The sequence below is a fragment of the Odocoileus virginianus genome, chromosome 9, assembly GCF_023699985.2.
Source record: "Odocoileus virginianus isolate 20LAN1187 ecotype Illinois chromosome 9, Ovbor_1.2, whole genome shotgun sequence".
Taxonomy (NCBI): domain Eukaryota; kingdom Metazoa; phylum Chordata; class Mammalia; order Artiodactyla; family Cervidae; genus Odocoileus; species Odocoileus virginianus.
Genome location: NC_069682.1, coordinates 73,407,836 through 73,429,598, shown reverse-complemented (window position 1 = coordinate 73,429,598; position 21,763 = coordinate 73,407,836). Strand labels below are relative to the sequence as shown.

General features: G+C 56.7%; 2 protein-coding genes and 1 long non-coding RNA gene across 7 annotated transcripts in view; 1 reads left to right on the top strand and 2 right to left on the bottom strand.

Annotated features, from left to right (window-relative positions):
- Positions 1-9,753, top strand: part of RIPOR3 (RIPOR family member 3) — a 73,121-nt gene extending 63,368 nt beyond the window's left edge. For 3 of the 4 annotated variants that reach the window (XM_070472752.1, XM_070472750.1, XM_070472751.1), the window contains exons 14-22: positions 1,113-1,243; positions 2,091-2,214; positions 2,699-2,834; positions 3,448-3,609; positions 4,292-4,453; positions 4,923-5,125; positions 6,316-6,399; positions 7,901-7,991; positions 8,422-9,753. In XM_070472752.1, coding sequence (XP_070328853.1) covers positions 1,113-1,243; positions 2,091-2,214; positions 2,699-2,834; positions 3,448-3,609; positions 4,292-4,453; positions 4,923-5,125; positions 6,316-6,399; positions 7,901-7,991; positions 8,422-8,525 — 1,197 coding nt within the window. In that variant the 3' untranslated portion in view covers positions 8,526-9,753. Of the gene's footprint in view, positions 1-1,112; positions 1,244-2,090; positions 2,215-2,698; positions 2,835-3,447; positions 3,610-4,291; positions 4,454-4,922; positions 5,126-6,315; positions 6,400-6,765; positions 7,045-7,900; positions 7,992-8,421 lie in introns of those variants that run through there. The other variant, XM_070472753.1, reaches the window with a different exon arrangement.
- On the bottom strand, positions 1,338-4,296 carry LOC139036799 (uncharacterized). The gene is made up of 2 exons (XR_011489663.1): positions 3,769-4,296; positions 1,338-3,566 (listed from the first exon to the last, which is right to left on the bottom strand). It is a non-coding gene; the product is annotated as an uncharacterized lncRNA (long non-coding RNA).
- A 4,008-nt stretch (positions 9,754-13,761) lies between the features above and the next one.
- PTPN1 (protein tyrosine phosphatase non-receptor type 1) overlaps positions 13,762-21,763 on the bottom strand; it is a 60,033-nt gene continuing 52,031 nt past the window's right edge. For both annotated transcript variants that reach the window (XM_020888650.2, XM_070472754.1), the window contains exons 5-9: positions 20,136-20,273; positions 16,966-17,175; positions 16,496-16,657; positions 15,908-16,134; positions 13,762-14,195 (exon numbers count right to left, since the gene is read on the bottom strand). In XM_020888650.2, coding sequence (XP_020744309.1) covers positions 14,009-14,195; positions 15,908-16,134; positions 16,496-16,657; positions 16,966-17,175; positions 20,136-20,273 — 924 coding nt within the window. In that variant the 3' untranslated portion in view covers positions 13,762-14,008. The remainder of the gene's footprint in view (positions 14,196-15,907; positions 16,135-16,495; positions 16,658-16,965; positions 17,176-20,135; positions 20,274-21,763) is intronic.

The window sequence follows — 21,763 nt, the reverse complement described above, 5'->3', positions numbered from 1 at the left end:
AGCCCCCAAGGGCTGGGCTGAGATGCTGCCCAGTGTTCCTGATGCATCTTGTGGAGGAAATCTGTGTGTTGGATAAGCCTTGTTCAGCCTTGACCTTGAATTCAGTGTTGATGAGTCAGTGATATGTCTATATTAAACGAGATGCCTTCAAGCAGACACAGGCGTCCCAGGTGGCACAGTGGGAAAGAATCTGCCTGCCAGTACAGGAGACACAAGAGATGCACGTTCCATCCCTGGGTCAGGAAGATTCCCTGGAGAAGGAAATGGCAGCCCACTTCAGTATTCTTGCCTGGAAAATTCCATGGTCAGAGCAATCTGGCAGGCTAGAGCTCTTGGGGTTACAAAGAATCAAACACGACTGAGCACACACACGCACAGACGCGTAAAACAAGGCTCTGTGTTGATGGGCGGATAAAAAACATTGACCCGAGGCTCATGGCCTCTGCATTTCCCGTGGGAGCAAAGACTGGTTCAGTTTCAAATCCCAGGGGTCACAGTGACTTTATGCACCATAATTACTGTGAATAATGGGGGCCATGTGTGTGTGTGTGTGCGCCCATGCATATATACAAATGAAAACATTTTTTTTCCCCATCGAGCAAGGAAACATCTGCAGGTAGCCTTATTCTTGTCTTGTTACTCAAGATTTCCTCCTTGGGATCAACCTCAGGAGCCCAGTTCTGACTCTCGGGGTCTGAGTCAGCCCCCTGCACTCTGTGGGCTCAGCCACCGGGGGCCGGCCCCCGGGAGGCTTCGAGGACTTGACCCTCCCAGCTCCCTGCCAGGGGCTGCCTCCAGACTCTTCCCCTTCCACCACGCTCTCCTGGGAGAGGAGACACCTGGAATCCAGAGGCTCACCTGGCGGCCTTTGGCCTCGGTTGTCTGGCCTGAGCCATGCCGTCTTTAAAAAATAATTTGCAATTAGTTGTCGGGATTTAAAAACTGGGCAGCTCCCCACAACGTCGAGGTTTCTGGTTTTTCTTGGAAACCCGAATGGTCTGCGTCAGGCCCCACACCCCAGGTGGCAGGGCCCCTTGGGGAGGGCCCTGGGGACATGCCCCCCGGCCCGGCGCCCCTGAAGCCTGGCCGTCGGTCCATCCGTCTGCCCGCAGCCCCGCCGAGCTCGCCGGGAGCATGCATCCGCCGAGAGCCTGATGGAGTGCATCCTGGAGAGCTTCTCCTTCCTCAACGCCCACATCGCCCCCCACGAGTTGGCCCTGTTTGGGGAAGCCCAGGGCCTGCGGTGAGTGCGCCCCTCCCAGCACTGACCTGGAGTCCAGCCTCGGGCCCAGCGGCCTGCCGGCCCCCGCCCCATCGGTGACTCCCACCGCGCCCACTCCGCATCTGTTTCCTTTATTACTATCGTCCCGGCCCATGTGCCCGGCACGTGACCAACAGAGCAAACAAGGACACCTCAGCTGGCCCGAGCTTTGCCCTGAGCAGTGGGCTTTCTTTCTAAATCCTAAAAAATGACACCAGCACACGCAGTAGAACCTGAGACCTCTGCGGAGCAGTCTGGAAGCAGCAGCCCCGCCCCATGAGCACGCCGGGCACCCACCGCTCAGCGGCACAGGAGTACACGAATGCGTTACATTTCTCCCCGCCTCTCCGGACCCCACGGGGAGCGGGTGGCATCTCCACCCAGCACCCCCGTGTCACGTCCACCCCCTCAGGGCCCGGGCTCAGCCCCTGCCATGGAGCTGACACGGTGCCGGGTGCGCTGGTGTCTGACTCAAACCCCCCGTGGTCCGGGCTTGGGGTTCCTGCCCCCACTTTCCAGATGAGTAAACTGAGGCTCCGGGAGGCCCTGAGCTAAGGATTCGTTTGACCCTCAGGCTTCTGCTGCCAATCGCACGCCCTGGAAGGTGGGCGGGGGGTGGGGGCAGCCTTCCCAGCCCCCGCATCGTGTGAGTTGTTGCTCCCATTTGCCGCGTCTCCATTTCTTAGTTCTCTCCCCAGTTTAGCTCCATCTCCCTGGGACCCGGAGCCGGCCCCCCTGGTCAGAGCTCTCCAGGGAGGGAGGGTTTCCCCTGTCTTTGGAGGCAGCTGAATGCTGACAGACCAGTCACCCAGTTCTCACTTCCACTCAGAAAGGACAAGAGTCCACCTCCACCACCATCGCTGAAAGCGTCGTCCCGGGAGCTCACGGCTGGCTCCCCAGAGCTGGACGTGCTGCTCACAGTTCACCTCCAGGTCTGCAAAGCGCTGCTGCAGGTGGGTGACGACCTGGGGAGGCTGGGCTGGAAGCTTCGAGGTGGGGGGAGCGGCAAATAGCCGTGTGGTCCTCAGGCAGCCCAGGCCGTAAACCAAAGGCGGCGGTGGTGACTTGGTAGGTGGCAGATGCTGGAGCTCCAGTCCAAACTGGTTCAGAATGAAATGTTTTGGTTCACAGACCTGGAAGGCCCAGAGGTGGGCTTCAGGTCCGGCCGGATCCAGGGCTGCAGACATCACGACTGGGTCTCACGCTCTCTTGGCTCTGCTTGCCTGTCCTGGTTGGCTTCACGCTCTGGCAGGCTCCCGGCAGCTCCAGCCTGCACCCTGTCCTCCCAGCTGCTCTGGCGAGGAGGAATCCCCAGATGCCAGGGCGCTGCATGGGGACAGGAGGGACGGGGAAGGGGCGGGTGCGGGCCACGGGCATGGTAGCTGACCTCAGAGGGCACGTTCTGGGCTAACTGGAGCATTGTGGCCTGCTTCCCAGAAACTGGGCTCCCCTAATCTGTCGAGGATGGTCCAGGAGTGCCTTCTGGAAGAAGCTGCACAGCAGAAGCAGGTTCTGGAGACGCTGTCCGTGCTTGACTTTGAGAAGGTCAGCAAAGCGATGTCCATTGAGGAGAGTAAGTACCTGCCGTCCGGCTGTGTGAATGGCAGGAAGTGATGAGGATGAAAGTCCGTGGTTGGTGGGGCTCCTCTCCCTTCCCGACACTCGACGTTCAATGGCACCCAGGGGACGCGAGTGGGGGAGTGGCTAGGCTGGGACCAGACACACACCATGGGGGTGGGAAGGGAGGCCAGCTAGCCTCGGTCAGCTGGGTGACCCTGGACAAACGAGTCGCTGCTCTGAGCCTCAGCTTCCCCATCTGTATAATGGGGAGGCCCCCGGGTAGGTGTCAATGAAGGAATCCCCAGGACACATTCAAGGCACACACACACAGCATGCTGCCCAACAGGGGCTGGGACCCCACCCCCCCTGGGACCCACCCTTGTCTGTTAGGGGAGACTGGGAACAGCAGCCCGGGGGTGTCGTGGGGCCGGCGGGCGGTGACCAGATGAGGCTCATGGCCGAAGCTGCTCGTCTCTGCAGGTGATGCCCGTGGGGAAGGCGCCTGCCTTAGGCCAGGCCGTGCCCCCCTCCCCAAGCCCTCGGGTCCCAAGGGCAGGAACCCCCCAGGCCTCCTGGTTGCTTGCCCTTCCCGCACGCCGGGCAGCTTTCTGAGCCCGGCCTTTTAGTCTTCCCGCAGGCCACACGGAGGAAGGGCTGCCTGAAGCTCTGGAGAGGCTGCATGGGGCCCGGCGCCGCCCTGTCCTGCCCGGGGATGATGCTGCTGGACCAGCTCAAGAAGACGTTCCTGCACAGAGTCAGAGGGAAATACCCGGGACAGCTCGAGATAGGTAGCCCCTCCCCTCCCCCAGCCCTCCCCACGCCCCGCGGGAAACCCTGTGTGGCGCTCCCAGGGCCTGGAGCGTCACCACCGCAGGCCTCCCTTCTGCCCCTGCCGTCCCGCCCCTGCTGCAGTTGCCCACGTGGCATCGAAGGGAGGTGTCGCTCACCTGACCACAGAGCATCTCCTCTTCCCGGGGGGAGGAGGGCAGAGTCCGTGAGCCCCAGGAGTGGCCTGCATCTGTGGGCTGCTGCAGCTTCTGGGGACCGGCTGATTGCATAGCTTCCACCAGAACCTTAGAGAAGGGCCCCTGGGGACGGTAGGCAGGACCCTGTCTGCCCAACAGCAGCATCGTGCGTCTTGGCTGGACTCTTCCCCGAGACACAGAGCTGGAGCATCCTTCTGTGTTGTCCACAGAAGGGTGGCAGGCACATGCCAGGCAGTGGCTCTGGACCCTACGTGGTTCTAACCACCTGCCTGCCTCTGGGACTCAGACCAAGGGGCTGGTGGGGCCCAGGGTGCATGGATGCCCTGCGGGACCCCTAGCTCAGGCTCGGGGGCCTCAGCTGGGGGTGTCCCCCTCGTGGGAATGGGGGGTGCGTCAGGGATCCCATCCAGGCCGTCACGGAGCCTCCAGACTGAACCGGCCGGGGCCCTGGGGCGTCTTTCCCACTAACCCTGTGTGTCACCAGCCTGTCGCAGGCTCCTGGAGCAGGTGGTCAGCTGCAGCGGGCTGCTGCCTGGAGCCGGGCTCCCCGAGGAACAGACCGTCACCTGGTTCCAGTTTCACAGCTACCTGCGGAGGCAGAGCGTCTCTGACCTGGAGAAGCACTTTGCCCAGCTCACCAAAGAAGGTAGGGGCTGGGGCGGCGGGCACCGCAGGCAACATGGTAACGACAGGGGCCAGCCCTTCACGGAGCTCTCTGTCTCGGCTCTGCGAAGCTGGTTTTTCAGGATCCCTTTCCCCTCCAGCTGTTCTTTTGAGAACTGGGTTAATTAGATTCCCTGTTCAGCCCACGTAGAAATGAGCGCCAAGGGCAGGAGGTTGTACAAAGCACAGGGCCGAGGTCGGAAGTGGACAGGAGTGTGCGCTGGGCTGGCCCGAGTCCCTGAAGTGGGGCTGGCGTCGCTTCATCTTCAGGGTGTATCTGACCCCTAGCTAGAACGCCTTCCTGGAGATTCCAGGAGGCCCCTGTGGGCGGGGCCTCGGTGAGCACACCAATGCGTCCTGGGATTTGCTCCTCCACGGCTGATGATCAGCCTGCGGCCGCCCGGCTCAACCACAGTCAGAGGGGACCTGGGCGTCTCTTCTGTCTCTTCCAGTAACGCTCTTGGAGGAGCTGCAGTGTGGGCCCCAAGCCAGGACAGTCAGGAAGCTGCAGGGGAAGCGGCTGGGCCAGCTCCAGCCCCTGCCGCAGACACTGAGGGCCTGGGCGCTGCTCCAGCTGGACGGACCCCCCCGGGCGTGCAGAGCGGCCAGCGCCCGCCTGGCTGGTGCGGCCAGAAACAAGAGCTTTCGGGAAAAGGTGCGTGTGGCAGGCGGCGGCTTCTGCGGGCGTGTGAGCCAGGGGCAGGCAGGCTTCATCTCGGAGAAATACAAAGGGGGGTGATGGGGGGCTGCGTTCGCAAGATGCTCCTCGGAACGTGACCACAGCCTCGCGCGTGGCTGTCCTCACCGTCGGCGGCACCAGCCCCGGGGGCAGAGCCGGGGTTGCCAAGCTGTAGTGACCGCGTGCCCCACGAGCACCAGCTCACTCAGCACAGTGTTTGTACAGCCACGTCGTCTGTTCAGTTGCTGAGATGTCACCTGCGTGTAGGATGTTCCTTTTTCAGAATTTGGACAGTCACCCTCATTTACTTTCGTCTAACACGTGTGGCTGGCTGGTTCGTTGTGTTTGGTTCACTTGAAAAACCGAGACGGGACTCCTCCACCTTTTTGGTTCCAGGTTCCTGGCGCCTTTCTGCGCCAGGTTCCTGGCCCTGTAACTATTCTAGATTTAGGGGACCAGCCTGCTGGGGTCGGAGAAGGGCAATACTGGGGCCTTACCATAGTCTCGGGCACACCCACGTGCCAGGCACGTCCCCAACCCCCCCACCCCCACCGCCTGCTTCCTGTGAGCCCCTAAAGCAATATTGCAGAGGAAGCACCAGCTTTATTTTCCAGCTGGACGGACATGGCCATGGTCATGTGACCGATGGGGCGGGGTCAGAGCTGTGACCGGAAAGGGTGACGAAGAGATGCTTTTCCTTCCAGCGGCCTCACCAAACCTCCCTCTGTGTTTAGTTCTTCTGCTGTCCCCCATGGACAGCGAATCTCTCTGATGTAGCGTTTTACCTAAGATGGTAGTTTCAGAATACATTTTGTAAACGTTAGATGAGTTTTCAAAAAAATATTTTTTTGGCTGCAGTGGGTCTTAGCTGTGGCATGTGGCATCCAGTTCCCTGATGGGTATGGAACCCAGGCTCCCTGCATTGGGAGCGGAGTCTTAGCCACTGGACCCGCAGGGAAGTCCTGAGACCAGTGCTTTCGATAAACCAGAGCTGGTACGCACGGGGCATGTAGTACCACGGCCTACCACTACTACAGCTATGCTGTGTACACAGGCATGTACGTATACATACACACATGCTGTATACTTCCAGCATACTGGAAGGCAGGCGGGGGTAGTGCTGTGGGTTTTGCTCCCTCCAGCCCGCCATCCACCTTATTTCCTAGGCCTTGCTCTTCTACACCAATGCCCTGACTGAAAATGATGCAAAACTCCAGCAAGCTGCATGCGTGGCGCTAAGACATCTCCGGGTGAGTCTAACCTGCCCTTGCTGGTGATGGAGAGAAGCCTGGTTGTGATTAACGCTGAAGTTAGTGCATTTCGAAATGATTCCACTGGGGCCAAAAAAAAAATCGCTGCCAGTGAAAAAGCACCGCAAAGAGCTGGCTGCAGAGAGTACGGCCGTCCGCTCCGCCAGCAGACGCGCCGTGGGCAGAGGCCACTCGGCAGTGACCTTGTGCTCATTTGCTCCGGCTCTGTGTGAACAAGCAGGTGGCCCCAAGAGGCTCACTTTTGTGCTCTTGGATTATATGATTTAATAGCCTCAATTAAAAATTTTCTAAAAGCACGATAAGCTCATTGTAGAAAAACAGCATTGCGCTTCTCTGGTGGCGCAGGAGCAAAGAATCCACCTGCTAATGCAGAGGACACGGGGCTTGATCCCTGGTCCGGGAAGATCCCACATACCTCCGAGCAAGTAACTCTGTGCGCCGCAACTATTGAGGCTGTGCTCGAGAGCCCTGGAACCACCACCACCGAGGCCACGTCCCACGTCTACTGAAGCCCAGACTCCGCAAGTCACTACAGCGAGCAGCCCAGCTCATTGCCAATGGAGAAAAGCCCGGGCAGCAACGAAACCCAACATAGCCAAAAATAAACCAAAAAAAGGTGTAAAATGCAGAAATGCTGAAGTTACTCATCCTTTTTTTTTTTTTTTGCCACACCTTGAGGCACGCGGGATTTTAGTTCCCTAACCAGGGTTCGAACCAGGGCCCCCTGAAGTGGAAGGGTGGAGCCCTGACCACTGATCCACCAGGGAATTCCCCCAAAGTTATGCCTCCCTGCATAAAGCTCTTAAAATTTATATGGAGTTCTGGATTACTTCCTTAGGCTAGATTCAGTGTTCAGTGTTATCCCAGGGCCAGAAAATATAAATTTTAGAAAAATACGTATTTTCGGTTGCCCTGGTCTGTGGCTGTGCCCAGGCTTTCCCTAGTTGTGACAAGCGCAGGCTCCTCTTTGTGCAGAGCGTGGCTTCTCATTGTGGGGGAGTCTCTTCTTGTGGAGGAAGGGCTCTAGGCGCACGGGCTTCAGTGGTCGCAGCACGCTGGCTCAGTGGTTGTGGCAACTGGGCTTAGTTGGCCCGCAGCATGTGGGATCCTCCCGGACCAGGAGTTGAACCCATGTCCTCTGCACTGACAGGCGGATTCTTATCCCGTGAATCACCAGGCACTTCAGTGAACCTGAGGCCTCATGGTTGGATGGCATCACTGACTCAATGGACATGGGTCTGGGCAAACTCCGGGAGTTGGTGATGGACAGGGAGGCCTCGTGTGCTGCAGTTCATGAGGTCGCAAAGAGTCGGACACGACTGAGCGACTGAACTGAACTGAGGCCTCATGAGAAGCATGGGAGACTTTGGAGAAGGAAGGGGCTGAGGTCGCAGAGACCATGCCAGGGCTGGTCGTGCAGGGTTTTATGAAAGCGGACATCTGTTCCTTAAAATGGCCCACTTCCCCCAACCTCCAACAGGGCGTGGAAAGCATCGATCAGCTCGCCAGCCTGTGCTGGTCTGACGTGGAGGCTGTGCGCGCGGCTGCCCGGGAAACCACGCTGTCTTTTGGTGAGATCCAGCATTCCATGCTCCCGAGTACGAGCGGGGGCTGGGGGTGCCGGGGTCCATGGAGAGGCTGTGCTGGGGAGGCCACGGTCAGCTCCCCAAGACGCAAACCCGCACACGGGCACCACCAGTGACCCGCTTCACTGCGCCTGGCCGGGGCGGGTTTCCTGTAAGGTTGAGGTGGCAGGAGGCGCTCTGTTAACCTCCTAACCTGCCCCGTTTACGGCCCATGGGGATGAAAGCCAGATGGAAGGCGGGACTAAGGATCGGCAGACTGTGCGGACACGGGTGGGTCACGGGGTCCACGTGAGCCAGCCCTTGGGCCCCCTGATCCCCAGCCTTTCCAGCGGCCCTGGAGGCCGCCGTGGCTCCCTAGGGCAGACGAGAGCGAGGCGGGGGAACAGTCCACTGACAGATGGCCTTGATATTTCAGGGGAGAAAGGCCGCTTGGCTTTTGAGAAGATGGACAGGCTCTGCTCAGAACAGAGAGAAGCGGCCTTTGGCCAGGAGGCAGACGTTGAAATCACAATCTTTTAAAAAGCCTCAGCTGACGGGCTCAAATCCGGCGTCCCTGTCTGTGCTGTGCCTGGCCCCAACACAGGGAGGATTTTGGGGGGGGGGGGGTGCAGCAGTGGGGGGCAGGCTGAGTGCTCCCCCAGAAGCGTCAGCTGGCCAAGCTGCTCCCTGACCGTCCTGGCCAGTTATGAAGCCCCGGGGCAGAGCAAGCACCGCACTTTGAGGGCCGCACTCCGGTCCGCCTTTGGCTTTGAGCAGCGGCCTGACCCCCAGGCCGCAGAGCCGGGTCAGGGCCCGCCGGTCCTGCTACGGGGAGGCCAAGGCTGGGAGTCGGCAGGGCAGCCGGCTGGGCGCAATCTGGTTCCCTCAAGCCTGGGACCGAGGCGGCGAATGGGCGGCTGACCCTGCCAAGGAGGCGACGCGGGTCGGGCCTGGCCACAGCACAGGCTGTCGCCGTGGGAGCGGGTCGGGGGCCATGCGGGAGGGCCCAGCCGGGGTCTCCGCTGTCCTCTTCACCCGACACGCAGCCCAGATGCCCATGGAGCCGGGCGGCGGCCTGCCGACCACGGACCTTGATCTCACTGTGGCTCCCCGACACCAGGAAACGAGGACGGGGCCCCAGCCGAGAAGTCCGAGTGCCCTGTGCTTCGACCTTCACCAGTCAGAACAGAGGCGCTTCCCCGAGGGCTCGTGGGTAATGAATCCGCCTGCACTGCAGGAGACTCGGGCTCGACCCCTGGGTCGGGAAGATCCCCAGGAGGAGGAAATGGCAACCCCACTCCAGTGTTCTTGCCTGGAGAAGTCCATGGACAGAGGAGCCTGGCGGGCTGCCACCCACGGGGTTGCACAAGAGTCTGACGACTGAGCGACTGAGCACGATGAAGCACAAATCACAGGGAATTCTGAAGCAAGTCCACATGGGGCTGATTAAACAAACAGCTTCAGAGGCCATGCGCTGGTCTGAAGAAAGATTTCACTGAACACCATGTTTAAAGGAAGAAAATTAGTTTCCTATTTAAATCTTAAGAAAACCCCAGAGTGTCCTGGGATGTTTCTGGGTTAATACAGAGGCATCCTGGGTTCTGGATGTGGAATCCACAGTGGAATCGGAAAGCTCTGTAATTTAAACATGCTCATTTATATTTCATGTATATATTTTGTGCTTTTCGGTTTAATTCAGTATTTATTTGCCTTGCCGATACGTTTTCTGAAATTTCAATAAAGATAACTTTTTATTGGTGTTTCACTCTACCTGACACACACGGAAGGCAGTGGTGGTTTTCCCAAACATCCTGAAGCAAGAAGCCACGCTCAGCCCTGCCCCAACCCCCAGGGCCCTGTCCACCGTGCCATTCTGTGAAGTGGCTTCTGCCACAGTTGCAGGGGCAGTGGAGGGTGGCCTTGGGCCAGGGCGCCTCTTGATTCTCCCCAGGCTCCCTGAGTCCTCTCTCCTTAGACACCAGGCCACCCTGCTCTGGCCCTGAGCTCTAATTTCTGCTCAAGGTTACAAATTTATTGTTTTTCACACTGGCATTCCACCTCCTCGTCAAAGTTTGGCTGCTTTTTTTTTGTATCTGAGATGACAGTGACGGCAGGTGTGGTCCCACCTTCTGGGTCCCCACTGTCCTCGCTGGGCACTCGGGGGCCATGTGACCACAGGCTGTCTTCCTTTCTGGGTTCCACAGATCTCAGTGGGAGGCCACAGCATCCACAGGTTACTCAGCAGCCAGCTTTGAAACGACCATAAAGCATTAAGAGATGTAGGGGAATTCTCTGTACTATTTCCTCAACATTTTGCAAGTCTGAAATTATTCCAGAATAAGGAGTAAAAAAAAAAAAATCACCTTAGGGGAGATTCCCATTTGATTTCAGACTACACTACATGAATCCATCCACTGTTACAGCTCCATCAGTTCTACATCAAATGTGACTTGGGAAAGGGGCTGAGAGGTGGCCACCCTGAGTCCTAAAGGCAGCTGGCAAGGGGACACATTCATGAGGTTTGAGCAGTTCTTCACAAACAACTTGTATAAACTGATTAAGTTATCCAAGGGCCCTAATACACTGAAGTGGTGAGTTTTGTTACCGTTACTGAGCAGTAAGAATAAGAGGCCCTGAAGCTCCGAGTAAACGCACCAGGTGGGTAAAGTTCTCACAGACCAAAGGCACCCACGACCCCAGGAGGCAGTCGTAATCCTCAGACGTGGAAAAGCTGTAACCCCTCCTGAACAACAGCATCTGCTTCACATCAGCAGGGATGGATAGAAACACGAGTTGCCAGTCTCGTTTAGGCCCCTTAAGCGAAGAAATGGGAAGCATCCCAATCCATGTTCTTTAGAAAAAAAGATTTTTATTGTTGCAACTAAAATGCAAACCATCATTTATATGGCAAGTTGGAAAACTGTACAGTTTGACAGTTCTGTGAGGTCACAGAAGACCCTGAGATGCCCCCCACCCCCCCATCATGCATCCACGTATACACACACCTGGAAAGGTATTATACCAAAACACCTGGCTTTTTTTGTTTTTATTTTTGTAAAAATGGTTTATTCTATGGCCATTGTAAAAAATAATGACCTGATGAGTAAATATTGGCTTAAGGCATATAGCAGAGCAGCTCACTACTTCTCTAACATACGTGTGACAAGACGCAGAGCCGTCTGTTTTCCAAGGACAGGAGGTTAAACCAGTAGATCCACTTTGAAATGCTACTATATATACACACCCAAACTACTGCAGACACACACAGGACCTAACAGAACAGACGGACAAGCCCAGCTCAAAAACGCTTGCAGCCTGGCCCCAGCCTCATCTGCACCTTACGAGGCCTGCGGGCAGCGCCGCAGACGCTCCCCCATAGCAACTCCTTGCAGAGCTTCTAACACGTGAAAGGCAAAAATGTGAAAATGCTGGCAGAAGAGCAGCTTGTGAATCACAGCTGCCTTTTTTTTTTTCTTGGTAAAAAAAAGCCACTGAATGTGGAGGTCATAGGGTCCCCCCACGCAGGCAGAGTCCTGAGCACCATCAGTCCCCAGGGTTCGGGGTGGGGCAGACAGCTCGTGCAGCAAGGCCCCGGACCTAGAGGGCCACAGGCTGACCTGAAGGGACCGTCATCCAGGCTGTTTCAGGAAGAGCGGTTTCCAACAGTTGCCTTGGTTCCAAGTCACGGTCCGCTCCAGGCGAGTGTGAACTCGGGAGCAGTAGCGGCTGTCCCAAAGGTGCGTGTGTATGTGGGTGGGAGGACCCTGCTGTCTACATACCCAGAGTGCAGGTGTGACTGTGGCTTCCCATACCCTTGGAATGTCTGAGCTGCAGTGGACCCAGCTGGAGCAGGACAGGCTGGGCCTCACGAGGAAGTCACCAGAGTGTCGTGCCAGGAGTTAGGCAACTATCTGTTACTGGAAAACGTCATTCCACTACTGAATGGCAACTATTTCAGTAACAGTCTTAGGAACCACAGCCATGTAATGATCAGACCGTGCAAAGGGAAACTGGACTTGTACATGGGGCACATGAGTCAGCAGAGCGCTAAGTGTTCCAAGCACATTGTATCTGATGGGGACACAGGAAGACAGGACATGCATCTTAATACACATAGGGAGAGTGGGGGCTGAGATCAAGGTTGAGCAGGTAACTGGGGAGGGGAGGACCCAGGACAAAGGAACCTCACACCATGTCTTAAATAGCCAAGTGTCCACTATGTATCATTCCCTTGTTCTGTGAACACACGCAGACTTCTCGAGCTCCCTGCAGCATCGTGACGTGGCAACAGCACCCAGCCATCCTCCTACCGGGCACTGGTCCACGCGGAGGCTCACGGCAGAGTCCTCCCGTCCCAGCCCGACCTGAGGGTTTACTGCTGTATGTTTGGATAAAGCCCTTGGTCCAAGGCTGACATCAAAAACTTGAACATGTTATTGGTTTAAGAAGATGCTAGTGCACTGTGGATGCCTTTGGGGGAAACAATGGAAAAATAAATATGGAGTGGAGAGCGGCTCACGACGGGCGGTCTCCGAGGAGGGCGGCAGGGAGGACTCTGCGTGCCGCCTGCTGAGGGCCCCCGCGTGAGGCTCGCCCCGCCGCCCACCCAGGCCACCCTGACCCGTGCCACGGGCACAGCGCTGTCCTGTGCCCTCCTCAGAACTGGGCGGTGGGTCTGGTCCTCCGAGCAGGGGAGGGGGAGGCAGGGAAGAGGGCGGAGCCGAGGCCAAGTGCCTGGGAGGGCCGCTTCAGTGCAGAGCCGGGGCTCGCGGGCGGCTGGCGGCCCTGCCCGCAGCCCTCACCCATGGCGGCTGCCCGCCAGGCAGACAAGGGTGGCGCTGGGTCAGGCTGTGTATCGCTGTTGAACAGGACTGGAAAGAAGCCAAGCATTTCCAGACAAGCCCAGCGCTGCAGAGCTGCAGACCCATGCACACCCTGGCCACCCCCGCCTCCCGCGAAAAGTTTTATTTTTCACAAGAGCTCTGCCTTCCCAAAAATCACCTCCAAAAAAAAAAATTGTTTGTATGCTGCTAAACCACCGGATGCACTCAAAGACGGTTGCTTAGAAAAGAGGTAAAATGTGAAAAACCATTAAAGAACAAATCACCTTGGGAGGTGATCTCTGTGACCGGAGGTTTGAGACTCCTCCTTGATCTTTTCGCTAACTTGAACAGCGACACATTCCAATGGGGGTATTTCTACCGAGACAGCATTCCTATTCCGAGCCGAGCGGAACCTGCTCCGTCCGGGTCTCAAGGCCTGGGTGAAGGGCCTGCAGCCGCCCTGTGGTGACCTCTGGCCCTGGGGGGCCCTGAATGGGGACGGAGCGAGGCGGGCAGGCCGGCTGCGATGGGAGGGCTCTGTGGGGCAACGGACGGAAGGACACAGCGGGACGCCCTGAGCAGAAGCAGAAGCCAGGCTCTGTTTTCTAGAGATGGCCTTCGCTGCTCTCCTCCTCCCAGCGGGGAAGCCCGCAGCAGGGGATGTGCCCTAGCAGACGGGGTCCGCCCCTCAATCCTCTTCTCCAAAGGAGTTTACATTCGTACACGTGTGGGAGTCTTTCCCTGGGAAATCAAATAAAAACTGTGTATCTGGTTACACCACCTAAGGGTACAAGAAAGTTTCATAAGTGCCTAGTCTTTTCTCCACCCCCCTCCCCAGAAATAACAAAAAGCTGTTTTTTATAAAGGTTAAAAACAACAATGTGTTGTAATTCTATTTTTTTTTCCCCAAAAACAAATGAACAAAAAAAAGGAAAAAAAGAGAGAGAGACGTATTTGGCATTTCCTCTACTTACTCCTGAATAGGTTAAGGCCCTGAGATTAGACTCTTTTACTCCGGGGACCAAGTGCCTCCAGACCCCAGTGCATCAACCCCAGTCCTCTCTCGTTAGCCCTTCACAGTTCCAGACTCTGAAAACCTTTGACCTGCTTCCTCCGGGACGGGCTCAGAGCTTCCCCGGCACTGAGCACCGCGCTGGGCGAAGGCCAGGCTTTCTGTGTGCGGTCCGGCCAGCACGTCCGTCAGTGGAAACAGACCCTGTAGCAGAGGTACGCGCCAGCCGTGAGGACCGTGGCCACACACACGTTGACCAGGAGGGGCTTCCAGTGGCTCAGCGGCTGGTCTCGCTCCTCTGCCGGCGGTGACGGCTCCCCCTGCGCAGGGTCTGCGCCCACGACCCGCCTTCGGACTTCAGTGTCTTGACTCGCGCTAAGGAGTGAGAGGGCAGAGAAGGGTTACTCACCCGAGCAGACAATGGCAAGGACACAATTATCATGGGATGAATTGTAGGGAAAAGGAGCCCCCTGCAAACAGCCTGGCAACGCTGACACTGGCCGGAAGTCTGCCCGTCACCACCTCCTTCCCAGGGCCTGGCTGCAGTGCCAGGGCAGGGGTCCGGAGAGCCACTGCCCCGGGAGACAGGGGAGGCCCGTGGACGGGGTGAGGCCTGGGTGCATGTGGGCTCCCCCCGGTGCAGAGACGCTCAGGATCTCGGCCCACTCCACGTTCTCCTGGCACTCTCTGGCTTTCAGCTCCCAGGTCCACACTTCCCTGCTCCTCACCTTCACCCACGGAATGTGGAGGGCACCTCTCTCCACTGTCTTCATGAACAAAGAAACAGGACACGCAACACAGACGTGACACAAGCCTTGTGCTGGCTCCTGACTCGCCCGTGGCCTGCCATGAGCCGTCAGGGGAAGGACACCGGTCCACCCTCAAACGTGAGCGGAGGCCCAGGAAGCCAGGCACAGCTCCCCGCACTCAGGATCTGCTCTGGGAGGCTCCACTGGACAAGTGTCTCTAGAGCCCCAGAACCAGAGGTGCACGAAAGGCCCTGGGAGTAGGCTCATGGGTCAGGACTCAGATGTGGAAGCCAGCATTCAGCAAAGTAACCAGGGAAGGTCTAGATGGTAAGTTTAGCTGGAGGACCTGGCGGGGCACACACCATGGACAACCTGCTCTCTCACACACGATGTTCCCAAGTCTGGCCACAAGATAACTCTGATCCTGTCTTTCAAAAGCTACAGAATATTCAGCACAGGGAGAAAGCCCGTCCGATACACTCCCTGGATACAGAATCAACCCACCTCTAGTTTTTCACCATCACAGGTGATGCCACTATGAACACTTCTGCCTACCACCCCAGCACTCCACACGCCTGCTGAGAGCTGCTGCAGGCTGAATCTCAAGGTGCAGACAAACGTGAGGTCAGAGACGGCGCTCATCTTCAGCTGCCCTCCAAAACAGGAGGCACCGAGGGTACCGCTTCCATGGGCTCAGGCTGATTCCTGTCCATCCTTCAAGCTGCACAATGCCACCTCCTGCAGGCAGCCCTCCCTGACCTCCCAGGAAAGGCCAGGTGGCTCTTCTCTAAGGCTGACCACCTCAGCGTGCGCCTCCATCACAGCCCTGTCCATGGGGCCCCCGCCACAACCTACTGTTCCCTTCCCAACAAGATGGTACACAACACCCACCAGGGGCCGAAGTCTAATTATCTCAGTTCTCACATGCATCAGTAGGTGCTCAGTAATCTGTCAAACTGTAAGGAAGCAAAGCGACAATCAAAGCTACACGAAAAGGTTTACTTCTGGGGGCTGAAGGTGCATGGTCAAGCCTGGGATTTAGCTTCAGGACCGGCCCGAAGCCCCGCTTTTGTTTTCTGTCGCTGTCAACACTGGGCTGAAGACCTGTCTCTGTCCCACCAGAGCCCTGGTTCCGACAAGCACCGCCAGGTGGTGCTAGACCCCCGCTAAAGCCAGCCCCTTTCCCGGGCCAACCTGCGGCTCAGTCCAGAGGCTCCGCCAACCAGCGGAGGCACAGGGCTAGTCCAGGGGCCCCGTCTCCCCAAGGACACAGAAGCACCGGTTGCAAAGAGGAGGCTGCCCCCCGCCCCCCAGGAGGCCAGGACCCTCTAACTTTACCTTTCCAGGCTGCAGGGGGCATTTAAAGGGGTTCTGGTTGTGTCCTTGATGGGGCCGTCTTCTCTAACCTCCTCCTCGATGTCATCCTTGCCCCACTGATGGTTCGGGAAGAACTCCTTGCACTTCCCGTTGTGTGGCTCCAGGACTCGCTTGGGGGGCCGGGGCGGTGGGGGGACGTGCTCCGGTGGGGGCTCCAGATCCTCGTGGGAGAGCTCTTTCCATTGCTCCTTGAAAAAGCAGCAAGAAGACTTCACGTTTGGTGATTCATCGGGACATCTGCTCCCTTTCAAGTGAGGAGCAGTGAGGGGCCTTTCAGCTTCTCAGGTCTCTAGCCATGTCCTTGGAAGACGAGATCTTTGGAAAATGGAGTCTATTCTCCCTATTAGCACTCTCTATGTGAGCACTTCAAAGACATTGGAACATGGTGACAACTTCCACAACTTTCTAGCTAAACAGACTTAAACATGAAGTCTAGCTATTTCCCCTGACACCTGACACTATTTCAACTTTGACAGTGAGCAGCCTCCTTCTTTAGAGGCAAAAGTTTAAAAGCAACACACCTGAGATTAAAGCAGAAGGAATGCTGACCTGCACTGAAGAGTCTCCCATGATGAACTTGGCGCCCTCGATCACAGCCAGGTAGGAAAAGCGGAGCTGGTCTGCGGTCTGGATCAGTCCCATCCGAAATTTCCGCATTTCTAACAGAACTTTCTTGATATCAACAGAAGAAGGGTCTTTCCTTTTGTCCATCTGAAAGCCAGAGAGGAGACACAGCTGAATGGAGTCGGGTGTCAGGTACAACACGACTGTACACGTCCTGGGGGAGCGTGAGAGGGAAAAGTGTGAGGGAAGGGGATTCTCTGGCTTCCACATCAAAATTAAGAGCACTGCTCCAAATGAAGCTGTTTAGGGTAAAGCTCCCTTGATGGGAGGGAAGCTGCTAGAAAGTCAAGACCAAAGCTAGCTGACCGCAGACAGTGACAGAGGGTTGCGGCCAGGCTAGCCTGGAGGTCACTGCATGCTCCCTCTGCTTCCTGCGGTCTTGAGGGCCGTCTTACCAGCAAGAGGCAGGTGTCAGCCAGGCAGAAGGTGCCCGACCTGCCGATGCCGGCGCTGCAGTGAACCACGATGGGGCCGTGCTCACGGCTGAGTGAGCCCGACTCGCGGACTTTGAAGAGAAAGTTCAGAAACGAGGCGGGCGATTCCGGGACTCCGAAGTCAGGCCACGTGGTGTAATGGAAATGCAAGATCTCCCGGGTTTCTCGAGACTGAAAGAGAAATATGCACTTGACGACTCTCAAAGAATCACCTGTGTGAGAACCACTAACTTCAAGTAAGCACGAAGCGCCTTTTGACCCGCCTGCCTCCACGAGGAGCCTTCGTTCCCAGATTCTCTCCTCGGGACCAGGCGGACAAGCCCTGAGCCCCGGGCTTCAGCTGTAACACTTCCACCCCCAGGAGCCCTCATCTCGATGCCCCGTCCCCTTCTGCCGTCTTCAAGGGCCCAACTGACTTCTCTCTGTAAGCCACAGTGGTGCTGCACTGCTGCCCACGGCAGTCTTGGCATCAGTGCCTCAGGTTTGACATGAAAGAGTGGAAACGTAACCGCAGTGTGGGGCACCAGCTCTGGGGAACTCGGGGCTTTACAAGACGACCTGGACATCTCAGAGGACTGTCATTTTACAAAAAAAAGTTACTGACTCAGTCCCCAAAGACTGGAGGATGCCCCGCGTAACTCAGTCCTCAATGAATAGATGGTCAGCGAGGAGGGGTGCCGATAAGACCAGCTGGCCCAGCCCTACCGGTGAGCGTCTATGAGTTCCCGGGCTGGGCGCCTGGCTCCCAGAGCTCTCCCCACAGCCCCACTAGGCCAGTTACTCCCATGTTCCAGACAAGAAGACTGAGGCTTGGCAGGCAGCCCTCCGCTAGGTAGGGGGGCAGAAGTTTCCATCTGAATTGCCTGACTCCAGAGCCCACATTCACAGCCTGCAGTAGGGACCCTTGAAGGTGGACCCTGACACTTGTCCCCAACTGTGTCTCCTCGTGGCCCCATCAGCTCCCAGGGGAACCGTAAGGACGGCCTTTGGGGCTGTTTCCAGCTCTGCTCCTCTGAGACTCCACTCCCAGGGCCGACAGCGGGCTGCCAGGGGCGACAGTCAAACCGTGGTTCTTGCTGAGAAGAGCACTCTAGCTAAGAGCCCACAGTCACAGGAGCCAGTCACGGGGTGAGTAATGCCTGAGACAGGAACCCCACCAGCGGTGCGGAGCCAAGGGCCACACCGGCACCCAGGTCACCTGAAGAGCAGCTGATGGGGAACACTGGGCCAGAGACCTGGTGACGACAGTGACTCTCCCCTCACTTGGCAGATGTCCGCCACGTGCCTCCTGGGTGCCAGGTACCAAGAGGGAGCGACTTGGCCCTGCCCTCCCAGAGCTCACAGCTCCGGTACAACCACCCTCCCCGACCTGACGGTGACGGAAACGTGGGAAAGGACCCACAACAAACAGCAAGGACCCAACACCTGCAGAGAACACACACGCGTCACCCCGCACCAGCCGTGACACACGCTGGTATCTTCCTACAGAACTGGAACCAATCTGCTGATCACATCAGGATAATTTCAAGAACCACACAAACAACTCCATGCCTTCCTCCCTAGAAAATGACCTCCTTATGTACTTCAATAGTTTAAAGGAAATGTGTCTTCCTTTTGGGGGGGAGGGGTAAGAAAAGCACTTAAAAACAGACTTTAAAAAATGGAATAAGAAAACAGGCCAGAAGCAAGTTCCTTCTTTAAATTCTTAAAACGGTGTGGGTTATCTCTGTTTACTCCCTGCCTCATGCCTGCCCACCTCTTTCTCACGGAATTCATTCCAGACGTATGCTCGAAAAGATCCACAAGTCTGAGAACAGATTTTTTTTTTCCAGAATCACATTCTGTTAGAGCAAACAGATCTTCTCCAAACCTCTCTCTGCCACCCAGACAGCACGCGCCTCTTCTGCTCGGGCCCAACCGTTTACTTCAACGAACAAAAGACATTTTCTCAAGAGTTTACCAGAAGTCATTTGTTAATGCCAGGCTCGCAAGTGCTCAAAAGCATTAAAAAAAAGTCTACTACATAATCCTCCAGGCCCATTCCAACCCTCCACCAAGATTATTCCTGAAAACCGTATCAGCCCCTCCATCAGTCAGCCCGGGAGCCTGCGTGCGGCACAGCTGCCTTCCCCCAGAGCCTCGCAGTTTTCACCTCTTCTCTGCTCCCAGGCACCTGCGCTAAGTTCTCCATCTTACTCCCACTATGAACCCACTCCAGGAGTCATGGCGACCACAGAGCAGAAGTCGAAAGCTAAGCTGCGAGTGAAGACAAGGCCAGAGCAGCCCTGCCTGTCAGTCCGCCCGCGGCCCCTCCGGAGCCTGAGAGCCCCTCGCGGCGAGCTCTGGGCCTATGCTGCGCTCACACAGACCGCTGCGGGAAGCCTTCCAAAAGCCCGGGCTAGGGGCAGACTGACACGCGGGGAGGCATGGTGCCCTCAGCCCAGGGTCAGACAGTTTGAGGAGGTGGGCCATGGGACTGCACAAGGCTGGGGTGCCCACGTCTGAGGGGGCCGCTGGAGCTGCCCTGGGCTCCCCTCCGCGGCCTCCGTCACCAGCGGGGTCTCCCGGGGGGTGGGGCGCGGGCGAGCTCTGCAGCCTCCCCAAGGCCGGGTCGTCAGCGGGGCTGCTTCCAGCAGTGCCGAGAGGTGGTCCAAGGCCATCATTTAACAATAGCCGGCAGCTGGTATTATAAACTCCCCGCCACAAGCCCAGGACTTCACCTAGAAACTTTACACTGACCACAAACCGGGCCTTTCTTCCCTCACTGCAGACTAGGGAGACTGTGGTCGAGAAAGGCCCGCATGCCCTGCTGGTGTTAACTCCGAGGCTATTACGTTAGACCCTCTGCAGTTGGTCTGAGGTAAGAACCTACCCTTTCCCCTAAGAACCGGTGTTAGCTGGGCTGAGAGTTCGTTCTGTGGAAAGGGAGGTACCAAGACTCGTCCCCCCCAGACACTGCTGGTCACCTGGGAGGTACGCAGGTGGGCACTGCTCGCCACGGTGTGAAAACTGCATCTTGCTCAGAGCTCAGAAAACCACTGGTGCTAAGTAACACCGCCGACTGAAACACCCCCTCAAGCAGAGGCCGCCCACAGGACCGCTCCAAGCACTCAGGTGCCTGCCGCACTCACCGTGAGGTTTTCCAATTCCAGCTGTCGTACTGTGTAATAGGACTTAATGTCTTCGGAAATCAATGTCAATTTCAAATTTGTGTCTTCAAAGACCATTTCTCTCTCTTCTTTCTGGGGCCAGTACTGTGCACATTTTAACTAGGACAGAAAACAGCACCGAGTTATTGTGAGCAATGGACTGTCTTCCTACAGAGGTGTGGAGTACTGTCCATGAGCTTTATGATAACCTCCAAACCCAGGGTTTTCTGACTTTGGAAGCTGCCATGAATGTAACCTGCCTGCCTCCTAGGGAGATGGGGAGGGGCCTGTGAAGACCTAGGCCAGGGAGAGGTGGGCAGACAGGACGAGCACTCCAGGCGCAGCCACCCTGCTGACCCACAGAGAGAAGTGCTCCAGGCATCGCATCCCCTCCGTCACCCACGAGGGGAGCCAGCCTGCACACAAGGTTGTCTCTCAGAACAACTTCATGCAGCCATTTCAAGATTATAAAAAACCTGACTGGTGCCCTTGGCACAGCACTGGATGATAACAAGATGAGACTGAGAAGCTTGAGGGGTTTGCATGCTGATACGCTTCAGTCAAGTCCGCAAATTTTGGCGACCCCATGGACTGGAGCCCACCAGGCTCCTCTGCCCATGGGATTCTCCAGGCAAGAACGCTGGAGTGGGGTGTTATGCCCTCCTGCAGGGGATCTTCCCGACCCGGGATGGAACCCATGCCTTCTGCAGCTCCTGCGCCGCAGGCAGATTTTTTACTGCTGAGCCACTGGGGAGCCCCTTGGGGGCAGCAATCAAATGCAAACCAGGATCCAGAAGGCTTGAGAGGGGTCCTCCAAGGCTGGGGACCACTCCTGCCCCACCCCACCCTTTTATTCTGGTCTGGTTCGGTTCAGAAAAGTCCTTTTGATGTTCAAGTTTAAAAATCCCAGGAACTACTTGATAGTCTTGATTTAAACGTAGCTCATTAACATTTTCCTTAAAGCAAGCAAACTCTAAAAGACTTGGTTTCATTTAGAGGTCAAGAAAGAAAATTTGGGTCAAATTCAGTGGCAATGCTCTGTGTGAGCCAAGTTTCTACACCACACATTTCTGGACAAAACCGGCAGGTAGACGGGGAGAAGCTGCCAGGTCCATAGCCAGAACTGATACATCCCCAGACAGGGGCCCTCAGAGGCAGTATGACTTCCATCAAATGAAGTATCAGTGTGTGTCAACAGCTCTCTGGGAAACAGTACAAGTTCAAGACACTTACAATTCAACACACACTGACTCAGAGGAGCCAGGAGGCTCTTGAAGAGGACGAAGACAGAACAACAAATGCCCATTGATCCTGCTTTAATGAAAACCAAAGCCACAGAAAAAAGGGAGGGAAACAAATCAAGAAACACCACATTGTGAGGCCACCAAAGCACCCAACTTTATGGTCCCCAAACAGAAGGCCAATAAGGTTTTCTAAAGAGCCTGGACATGGAAGTTTTGGACAGTTTCAGCCATGTCATCTCCCTGCACCGATGAGCACGCGTGCGTGCTAAAGTCGCTTCAGTTTTGTCCGAGACTCTACCACCCTATGGACCATAGCCCTCCAGGCTCCTCTGTCCATGGGGATTCTCCAGGCAAGAATACTGGAGT